The sequence below is a fragment of the Lathyrus oleraceus genome, chromosome 6 (assembly GCF_024323335.1).
Source record: "Lathyrus oleraceus cultivar Zhongwan6 chromosome 6, CAAS_Psat_ZW6_1.0, whole genome shotgun sequence".
In the NCBI taxonomy this organism is placed as follows: Eukaryota; Viridiplantae; Streptophyta; class Magnoliopsida; order Fabales; family Fabaceae; genus Lathyrus; species Lathyrus oleraceus.
The window spans coordinates 477,171,032-477,183,123 of record NC_066584.1 but is presented as its reverse complement, the minus strand read 5'-3'; the positions used below and the strand labels follow the sequence as shown (position 1 = coordinate 477,183,123).

Here is a 12,092-nt window from a genome sequence, read left to right as displayed (position 1 = left end):
GATCATGCCCATTCATAAGGATCACTAAAGGAGAAATTTTTTAAATTCCGCTGCATTTTGGATCACCCTTCTCCTTCAAAAGCACAATTGGATTTCAAAGTCGGTAGGGAGGGTAATGATCATTGTATTAAATGTAGCCTTTTTCCATGTATATTACCATTTTCAAACTTTGTAAAGATCCATGTAGTCCTGTCATTTATGGACTACCATTCTATTAAATAAAGTTGAGCCTTTATCCAATTTGTTGTTATTCTTATTTGTTTTTGTTTAATAAAATTGCATTTTTATGATGATAATTTTTGAAATAAATAAATCAATGAATAACCATTTTTTCAAAATAATAAGCCATTTACTTTAAGAACATTGAATTCGAAAAAGGAATGTCAACAACAATTTGAGAATGGTAGGCCTTGACGTGTGAAGCATTGTTGCCTTCCTCAAGTAGTGTTTGGAGGTGTTTGCTCCTCAAATAGTTTGTTGTTTATCCCTAGTAGAGTTGACGTGTTGTTCTACTTGTAGTTCATCATCTTTCTCCAATTGAGAGCCTTTATGGATTTTCATCATCGGTTTGCATATTTTATGATTGAACCCTGGATCTCTAGTTAAAACCTTTATTTGGTTTTCAGATCCCTAGCTCACCTTTATTTGGTCGTTACATAGTCGTGGCATTGTTTCTCCCTTAGTGAGTTCCCGCAGGTCTGGTTGATATTTGGTACCTTGGAATTGATTTATTTCTCAATCCGCCAAGAAGGGTCTTATGACTGATTGTTTTCCTGTTGAGGAATATGTTTGCATTTTTTCATCCCCGTGCGGTGTTCATTTCTTTGTTAGAGATAATCCCCACGGATAATTTATCCTGACGGATTTTAATCCCCATAGAGTTGATCTTGATTGATGAAATATCTAGTTGGAGTTTATCTTCTCACCGGTTCCCCACTCAGAGTTTTGCCTCTTGTTGTGACATGGATTCCCCGCAGAGTTTCCTCTTTTGGTGAAAGATCTCCCAATTCAAACAGTATTTGATTCTAAGCAGTATTGATGTAGTCGTCCCCTGTAGGGATGTCTCCCATTTGATATATATATATATATATATATATATATATATATATATATATATATATATATATATATATATATATATATATATATATATATATATATATATATATATATATATATATATATATATATATCCCTCGGTTTAAGATGTGGATCCTCAACAGATCTCTCTTATCTTCAGTAGTGCTTTCGTCTCATGTGAATTCCCAAGTTGTATTTTCTCCTCTCCCAGAGAGTTTAAGCTTTAAGAAAGATCTTTGTCAATCATTGCTTATCCCTTAGAAGTTATTCCTCCTCTCCTGAGAGTCGAGTTTTAAAGTTGGATTTGTTTTAATCCCCGTGACTGCTACTGATATGTGTATTCTTTATTTCCTCAGAGCGCTGAGTCTTCAGCAGTTTTTGGTCGGATGCATGTTCTCCATGTGTTTCCCCAACCAGAGTTGAGCATTGAATTTGGATTGTGATATCCCCAGCCTTTCTTGAGTACATGGTTATGTACTACCCCCAGGGAATTGAATATTTGAAGATAGGATTTATATCCTCGAAGATTTATTTTCATCCCTAGCAGGTTCTCCAGTTGGTGTTCCCATCTTGTTGAGATTAGCCGAGTATCTAGTTGTGATGATTGGATCTTCATGTTTGTATCCTTTGTGCTCATTTGTCAGCATATTCATATACATACTCATGCATATACATGCATAAGCATAACATCAGATATTTCATCATGCGTTTTACGCATTAGCCTGATTTTTATGATTCCCTGCTTTGGTGATATCATTTCCTCATGCAGATGTGGTGTGTCTGTCCTCCTTCAATGTAGGGTGTCAGGCCCTTAAGTAGAAAGAGTTTATCCTTTATTCTTCCCCCACTGAGTTATTTTCTCGTGGATGATTATTATTTCTGTTTCCTCCCCAGTTCATTATTTGGACAGAACCACTCCCTTTGAGTTATATCCTCATTAGGTTGAGTCTTGTTTGACTATTTCTTTTTGGTTCTTACCTAGATAGATCTTTTGGTCCTCCGAGAGTTTATTACCCAGTAACTGGTAATATCCTTCTTGATGTTGAGTACTTTACCTGTGTTAATTTATCCACTAACCAGTAAAAGGTAATTTACTTCTTTGATTTCCCCAGCGAATTTACTTTTGTTTCCCCAACGGGTTATCTTTTCTTTTTGGCAACAGATTATCATTGCTCAATTACCCAATAATTGGTAATTGTTTATCCTTTTTTCAGCTGGTCGTTTTTATCTACCCAGTAACTGGTAGTTAATAAAACTTCTCATTGATTTTTTCCCCGACAGTTTATCCTTGATATGTTACCCAATAACTGGTAAAGAATATTCTCCCTTTGGTCTTCTACCCAGTAACTGGTAGTTGTAAATCCTGCCTTTGATCTTCTACCCAGTAATTGGTAGTTGTAAATCCTGCTTTTTGATCTTCTACCCGGTAACTGTTAGTTGTAAATCCTGTTTTTTGGTCTTCTACCCAGTAACTGGTAGATGTAAATCCTACTTTTCATTTCTCTAGTAGGTTATCCTTACCCAGTAGCTGATAATGGATATTCCTCCCTTTTGAGTATATTGCCCAGTAACTGGTAATATAACTATTTCCTATGGTTGATTACCTTTGTTAAGCTGCCAAGTAACTGGTAGTTGGTTATTCTTCCTCTTTTTCCTCGACGAATCATCCTTGATATGTTGCCCAGTAACTGGTAACAGATGTCCCTCTGCCCGAGTGTATTATCTTCTATTTTAAGCTGCCTAGTAACAGATAGTAGATAATATATCTCTTTTACTAATGTCTTGAAGTTTGACTTTCCCAGTTGAGTCCAGATTCGTATCTCCTTGTGAGATCGAACTTCCTTTCCCTAGCGGATAATTTCCTGTTGTGTTGCTGGTATCCCGATACATGCATATTATTCTCCAGTTCGAGTCTTTCCATTGATTTATTTTCATGGAAATCCCCTCGTGTCACCATTAGTTTTTAAGTCGTGGCCTGACCTACGCATAGCTTATTATCCCCAGAGTCTATGTTCCCTCAGTGAGTTTTCCTTATGAAATGCATTGTGCTCCTATGGACTTTCAGTTTCTTCCGGATTCTTTTCCTTTGTGGCAATATATCCCCCACGAAGATTATATTTTTGCATTCATATCATATGCACCATGAGGTCTCTTAGGGACCAAAATTTGTTTCTTGTTGTTAATATTTAAGTCCATTCTACCGCGTTGATACAAAGATTTTAACCTTCACATCTTCGGATAGAATGACCTTAAATAGGGGCAGCTGTAAGACCCCAATTTTGACCCTTAAGATCCCTCATGTCATCTCATAGCTTTGCATTGTCATTGAGATCACACATTGGTATTCTCCTCACCTATCATTCATTGAGTTTGCATTGTGAGAGATCACCAAATATATATGATTGTATCATACTTTATGTTTTCTTTATTTACTAACCAAAATATAAAAATATGTCTATAATATCTTTGTTTCTTTTGTAGGTAATGCGTGTGTCCATATGTGCCCCACCAAGTCCACAATTAGGGTTTGAGACCCTCAATGCAAGAGATCAAGCAAGCAAAGGTCCACATTGATTCTAAACATCATATATGGATCTCCATGTTCTTTATTTGTCATTTTGATCAAGAGTTCATCAAAAATTTGAAGTTTCTTTGTCAAAGAATCTCCAATTTTTTGTTTAGTCATTTATGGTTTTCTATAATGTTTTCTATTCAACGTAGTTAATATTTTTCTTCTTTCTACAATGTTTTCTATTCAATGTAGTTAATATTTTTCTTCATTATATGCTTTTATATATTAGTTAAGCATATTTTATTTCATTTATTCTTCTACCCCATGATAGTTTAGTAACTGTCATTCTTTATATGTTATATTATATGGTAGTTAATATTTTCTATTCTCTTTGTACTTTTCATCCTATGATTTTCTATTCTCTTTGTACTTTTCATCCTAGGATTGTTATACTTTGTTAGCCAAATTTGCCATTTGAGGATTAAAGATTGGATTTATTAATTGAATTGGAGTGGTGTCGAGTAGACACCCTTTTTTTTTTTAAAGAGAACAGAGTAGGCCGGATTTGTTAGTTATTCGTTAACACTATATAAAATAATTGTGTACTCATTGTAATATACATATTATCATTAAATTATCATTTAATAATCTCTTAATTTATTTTTCTTTTTTCTTGTGCTCAACCATACTTTTCTATATATATATATATATATATATATATATATATATATATATATATATATATATATATATATATATATATATATATATATATATATATATATATATATATATATATATTAATAAAAATGAATAGTGAATTTAATATTTATTTTAGATGTCCATTTTTTAAAAATATCATTTATAATTAATACATCTAGTTTTAACTTTCATCTTCAAAATAAATTAGCATTATTAATATAAAAAAAACTATGTTTAAAAAATATAATAAATGAGTTTAATAATTTACACATGGCTTATATTTAACAATTTGTTAAATATAAGCCATGTTTTAGCCCACTTGAGAGTATGTTATTCATTTATTATAAGTGGCTGCTATCATTTTTAGTGTCTAAATTCAAAAGTGATACCTGTTTATGACTTATGAGCAAATAAGTTTACTATTTATTAATAAAAAGTTCTCTATATAGAATATCTAACATCAGATATTTTATTTATTGAAATTGAAGAGGACAATAATAAGATTTTTTTTGTTGTTTTTGTAAATAATAACTTTCTATATGCAAAGTATTCTACCCAACAAACACGTGCCTAATTTTTTTATATTCATTTTCTGTCGTTGCTCTCAATTTTTTCCATGCTACCAAACAAAGTATAATAGTGATATACAATGTACATATTAGGCTCATGTTGGAACTAGTCCTTACAAAAACCCCACACCTCATTCGTTCCTCATAAATTCAAATGATTATATTGTAAATAGGATGTTTGCTTTGTTGTTTTGAGTTGAAAAAAAAATCATTTTTTAATTGACAAATAACTTATAAATATAAATAAATATACAAAATACAAAGTGTGGGATGTTGCATGAATTTAATTGAAATGAGTTTAAATCACGTTTTCTATTGAATTTGTGATTCAATTCTTACCATTTTCAACTCAACCAATTATCAATTATGATAAATGAAAAAGTTGTAATTTTTTTTACTCAAGAAGAATGAGGCAAGGAGATCCCCTTTCTTCCTTAGTGTTTTGTATCGTTAAAAAGGTACTTAGTAAACAATTAACTATGTTAAGTTGACAAGATAGTCATTTCCAATCGCATTTTTAGATAGATGAAATTATGATATTTTTTGAACTATAAGGAAAAACATTTAAGTCATCGATCATCTCTTTTAAGAACATGGTTTAAATTATAAGCGACGCATGAGTCAAACAAAGTGTAAGTTTTATGATGGAGATAGTTCTAGATCTAAGTTGAGATACATTGCAAATATGATGGATTCGTCGAGGGATATACATCATTTAACTATTTTGGAGTATCTATATTCAAAAGAAATCCTAGAAATCGTCCTCTTTAAATCATAGAAGATAGATTATTGACTGAGCTAGCTAAATGGAATGACCACATTCTTTTCATGATGGATAGAGTTTAATCGGTCCAATTAATCATTCAAAACATGCTTCTATTTAGTCTTAGAAATTATGAATAACCAATCAATTTTCTTAATAAATTGGATTCTTGTATAAAAAAATTGTATGCACAGATAACATAGACAACAGGAAAGTTGATTATTATATCTGAATAGGTTATTTGTTCAACTTCACCAAAAAGAGATCTTGATCTGGGAAATATTAAGACAATAAACAAAATATTATTTATCTCTTTGTTGAAAATTATTATCTATAATAATAATATTATGATCTTTTATATTTATTTATCAATCTTGCAATTTACTGAATTTTTGTTCAGCATATTTACTTACAAACCATTTTTATTTTTCTCAGTTGTATCACCTATTTAAGGTTCATATATGGTTGCTTCCTCTATTTCTTATTTCTTATTATTTTTTACTTAAAAAAATATTTTTAAATACAAAAAATCAATCATACATTATATTTCTTTTTAAATATAATCTGCCATTAATTATCAATGGATTGAAACATAATTATTTATGGTATAGTTTTATAATACTAAATTATAAATAACATTTAAAATTAAAAAAATAGAGGATAGTTTTTATTATTTAGAAAAGAAAAAAATGAGGATATTATTTTGAAAAGTAAAAAAAAAGGGTAGATTTACAATTAAGAGAGGGTCTATAAGAAAATAAGGTCTATTAACAAAAGCAATTAATATAGTTTTCATTAGTTAAAAAAGCTTAGTGTAACAATTTTAGCTCTAAATATTGATTCAATATATTGCCTCAATTTTTAATATGAAGAAAAAACAAACCGCTTTTGAAGCAAAAATTCACAACTTTTAAAGCCAAAATTCACCTTTTTGGAGAAGATTTTTTTGATTTTAGACCAAAACTGTCAAATAATGATAAAAAGTTCAATTTTAAATAGAGAACTCTTTTCACGAACATGATTAAATAAGACACAAAAATTTAATCAAAATTACACTAAATATTAAGATGTCTATTTTTTTTTTATATTTCTAAAGTAATTTTTTTACCTCAATTTATTATTTGGCATTATATAATTAATTTGCATAAAATTGGTATTGTCTCCATTATTAATCATGAACACAAAGGAGTCCAAAATTTACATCATCTCAAAAAAAAGGGTTTCTCAAACAGCAGAGACACCCCTTCCAAAAATAGTACCACCACAATTATATATAAAAAAAACTCAATACTGTAATTAAAAATAAAAAGATAAAATGAAAAATTTATCCTATTACTGAAAAACCGCGACTATGTAAAAAAAATGAAGGGGTAAAATTGGGATTTGACGAAAATGGAGAGTGAGTGTGACTGAGAGAGACGAAACGACGACGCATCAGCGAAGGGTAAACCACGAGATGAGTTGGCGACCGACACGGCGTTCGGTGAGGGCCACGCGCTCGTCGGAGATAAGCGATGACCGGCACAACGGACAATTGAAGTTGTATCGATGAAACCAACCGTTGAGACAGTGGCGGTGGAAGACGTGGCGGCAGGGGAGTTTGCGGACGTGGTCGCCGTTTTCGAAGGTTGATTGGCAAAACACGCAGCGGTGGTTGTCTGCGGAAGCAGCGTCTTCGTATGTGTAGAAGTGTTGGTTGTTGAGAGATAGTTGATCGGAGAGGAGGATGATTCCGGCGAGACCTGATCCGACGGCGGCTAAGAAGTGGTCGTCGACGATCTGATCGGTTCGGAGACGTGAGAGGCCGATGGATTGGAAGAGAGCGAGGAGCATCGTGCGGATGTAGTTGACGCAGGTGGCGATGTGCATCAACACAAGAAGTGGAATTGAATCCGACGACACGTCGTTTAGTTGGTTTTGCAAACCCATTCTTTGATTTTGATTTCGTATTTGTGAATTGAAAGTGTGAGAAATTTGAGAGAAGAGGATGAAGAGCGTGTCGTTTTTGTGTGGATTGTGAGAAGAGAAGAGGTTCTATCGGAGTTATAAACGATGCTTTGATGTGATGGGGGAATCGCTAATTAACATTAGAGTAAGGGAGAGTCTACCTCACAATACTAATCAATTGATTAGGTGTTTTATCAAACTTAAATTAGTGTGATTTGAAGTACATTGGAAAATTATATATAGATTACTTAAAGGTAATTTGTTAGGACATAAAGGTAATTTGCTAGGACAGAAAATTAAGACTTCTCAAATTTATTTCATAGGTTAAAAATACTTATATAAAGCTTACAAAACAAGCAAATTTAGAGAGGCTTTCTGACTATAGAAAATGGATTTCTTGTAGTGAAATAGTAATTGGAGGGTGATCTTAATAATTGGATTTGTTATGATAGTTTTATTTATTTATAAAATTTTAAATCTCCACCACTTGATTTTGATCATATGGTAAAATATTAATTGTGTGACAGCGTACTCTATTGATGGAAGAGGATCACAGTCTATCACTATATCCGTTAGTTAATCTTGTGAGACACAATACCTCAATTCAACTTCATCTTTTTCTATTTAGGTTTCTTAGAAAACAAGATATTTATATGTTTGCTCCTTTTATGCATGATTCGCATAAGATAATTAAGCAGTTGCCTTCCTTTCGGCCTAAACAATCTAGAATTCGCTACAACCATATGCCCTTACACACAATGAGTTATAGTATGAATTTAGTTTAGTTGTGGACAAGATTTCTTTCTTGTTGATCAAGATATTGCAGTATACCCTAGCATGAATACATACTCTAAAGTACCTTTCATGTCATATACATCTCTTTCATAATCATTGTTTAAGTAAGCAACTAATTCAAAGTGTTCCCCTTTCTTGTACTGAATTCCCAACTCAATTGTTCATTTTAGATACCTTAGAACTCTTTTGATAGCCATTATGTTAGTTTCCACATGATGTTCCATGTATCCGTGCTTATCATGCTAATTACAAACATCAAGTCAGGCCTAGTGGTAGTTAGTTACATTACACTTCACACAATATGATTGAATTGAGTAGGATCCACATTGTTTCCTTTGTCTTGTTTTGATAGAATGGTCCTTGACACAATTGGACACCCAACATTGCTTTCATTCATACCAAACCCGTCAAGTATCTCCTCGACATATCATTGTTGGCACATGAATATACCTTCATTTTCTTGCACAATTTCAACTCGTATAAATTGTCTAATCTTTCCCAAGTCATTCATGTCATGGTGCTCAACATAGATTGCTTGAAACCCTTGAATATATTGTTATCATTTCTTGTAAAGATTAAATCATCTACATAAGTGCTAATAATTGATCAATTTCCATTGTTGTCTTCTTTCACAAACAATATGTGCTCGTGTTGACACCTGGCAAAGCCTTGATTTTCGAAGTACTTCTCTATTTTATTGTACCAAGCCCTTGGAGCATGCTCTAGTCTATGTATGCATTATATACACTTTGTTTTCTTCTCCTTTCTTTATATGGCCTAAAGGTTGTTCAACATACACTATTCACTCAAATCTCCATGAAGGGAAGCACTATTTATAACTAATTGGTACAAACTCCATCTCTTGATAACTTTCACTATCAATACACTTCTTATGGTATCCCACATAGCCACTGGTGCAAACACTTCATATTTATGAGTGTAGCCCTTAATAATTAATCTTGCTTTGGGTTTCTCTATTTCTCCCCTTTCATTGACTTTTGTTTCATAGATCTATTTCACTCATATACCTTTGCCTCTTTTGGAAGTAATGTCAACTTCCAAGCTTGATTTCTTTTTATTGCACTGATTCCATCATCCATGGTCTTTCTTCACACATCCACCTTTGAAGTATCTTTATACTTCTGAGGATCTTCATTGACATAAGGACCAAGTATGGTTAGGTTCATCATTTCTTCATCAGAGTTGATATCCTCATTAGAAGTGTTATAGTTGTTAACGTATGATGGATGTTTTCTAACTCTCCTTTGATTTAAGTTCGAGTTAGAAGTACTTGCTTCTCCAATGGTTAATGTGCCTCTAGGCACCAGCTCCTTAAGTATGTTTTAATCACTGGCTTGAGTTGTTCCTTCTTCAATTTTGTCACTTGTATCTACTTCATTTTCATTAATATCTAACTCTACACATTCAAATTTATTTTCTTCATTCCAAATCCATCTCCCATTTTCATCTAAGACAACGTATTTTCTTGTAATTATTTTCTTGGATATAGGGTTATATAGCCTGTATGAATTGCTTATGTCACTGACTCCCAAAAACATGTCATTCGAGCTCTTATCGACTAGTTTCTTTCTATGGAAATCTGGTATGTGGGCATAGGAAATGCACCCAAAGATTCTAAAGTATGGAACTGAGGGTTTTTATTTTCTCCATGCTTCTTTAATAATATCTAGTACTTTGACAAATTATTTTCATGAATCATTGTTCTGGCCATTTTTTGTAAGGATTTGTTCTTCCTCTCTGCAACTCCATTTTATTTATAGGGAAGAGAACTCATGAAGGATTCCATATTTTTCACCAAAGTTTTCAAAAGGTTCATTTTCAAATTCTCCTCCATGATCACTCCTTACTTTTAAATTTTTTTACCCTTTTTCATTTTATACTTGAGTGCAGAAGACACTAAATACATCATATGACTAATCCTTGGTTTTGAGGAATTTAACCCAAGTCGATCTACTAAAGTCATCAACAATGACAAGTCCATATTTTTTTCCCATTGATTGATGCAGTACTAATAGTACCAAACAAATCAATGTGAAATAGTTCTAAGGGTCTAGAGGTAGAGACAATGTTCTTTGTTTCAAAATAGGTTTTACTAATTTTCCATAGTTGGCACGCTCCACATAGAGCATCTAAATGATAATTAAGATCTGGTAGTTGATGCTCTCCGCAAGTGCATGGAAATATCGTAGTAATATAAAAGATCATCGGCCCCACAGGGACCAAATATCAACCTATTGTTATCTACTGTTGCCATGTAAATCTAAGGTGTTGAAATTTGATAAGAGAGAATTCAAAACTAGTTGGTTTTGAAGATTTAATAAAAAGAAGACCAGAATATGGCTTGCATCGATCAACAGTAATTGTAGAAGTGTCAAATTAATTAATTAAGTCGAGACAATATTTTCTCTTAATAAAAAGAATTAATTTAAATGAATTATTCGCTTTCGCGCAGCCGGAACCAAGTTTCAACATAAAATCTATATTGCCGCTTTCGAGTGTTCAATGTGTTAAAGTGCAAAACTTTTGTTTTTGAAAATTAATTACTTTCGATTAATTAAAAAGTTTAAGGTGAAAATTAAGTTTAAAGATGTTACCGGCTTTCGCACGTCTAACATTGGATTTTAAATTCATAAACGCCCGCTTTCGCGTACACATTTATTCTCTTAAATCTATTTTTGAAAATGTTTATTTTTACAAATTAAAGGAAGCTTTTCTTTTGCATATCACTTAATTTAAAATCTAAATTTTAATTCTCTAACATGTCTGATACTACATTGTTTTTTACCGACATCAGATAGGTATGACTTCTACATAAGTCTACTTACGATTGCTTAAGATAACACTAAATTATCCTGAAATCATTAACTAACCACTAACTCCTAACGTTAATCATTTCTCTTTACATTATTGCTTTTAATTCAAGTCATTTAATTTTTTGTAATTTACTTAATGCACTTTTATTTTATGTCCCAGTAATCATCACATCATCTATATTCATTTAATGCTCTTATCTTATTTGACTTTTGGACTGTTAAAACTTAATGAATGAAAATATGATAAAGTAACTTGGACCTAATTCTAATCCTATGCTTGATCTGGAGTATTGAAGACCTTTTGGATTTTGGACTTTGACTTAGGATTAAGGCCTTTTGCTTGACTTGGAATGACATTGGCCCTGAGACCTTGTGGAACTCTAACTTGCCCTTGTCCCTATTGAGCTTTTGAGCTTGTGTGTTGTTTCATCTACTTTATACCTCTTGCATGCATCTGCTTAGGTTTAATACACTCTTACACACACATGGATTTCTCTTGGGCTACCTTACAATGAGACATAAGATATTACACTTTGCACCCACATGGCTTTCTCTTGGGCTACCTAACAATGAGACCCTAGGTTAGTTTTGTATGATCATGCATCTTTATTTGTTCATCAATCCTTTCCTCTGATTTGGCTTGATCCAATTCACATTGGATCTACTAAATCCCTTCATCTGTTATTCTTTCCCTTTGTATTTGTCAAGTGATCATAAGTCCCTTGGTTACTTAATGGGATTTTCCTTTGTCACCTTGGAGCATTCAAACTCCTCACAAGTTCAAGAACCTTAATGGAACACATCTTTCCTCAACAGTCAATCATCTGACTCATCCCCACAAGCATCTTTGAGAACCTTCTTCAACAACTTGTCAGTCATTGACTAGGCTT

The 12,092-nt window shown here is 32.4% G+C and overlaps 1 protein-coding gene across 1 annotated transcript; it reads right to left on the bottom strand.

Annotated features, from left to right (window-relative positions):
* Positions 1-6,765: 6,765 nt before the first annotated feature.
* On the bottom strand, positions 6,766-7,790 carry LOC127091526 (E3 ubiquitin-protein ligase RHA2A). The gene has a single exon (XM_051030194.1). The coding sequence runs from the start codon at positions 7,553-7,555 to the stop codon at positions 7,061-7,063; it is 495 nt and encodes a 164-aa protein (XP_050886151.1). The 5' UTR covers positions 7,556-7,790; the 3' UTR covers positions 6,766-7,060.
* Between the last annotated feature and the right edge of the window lie 4,302 nt (positions 7,791-12,092).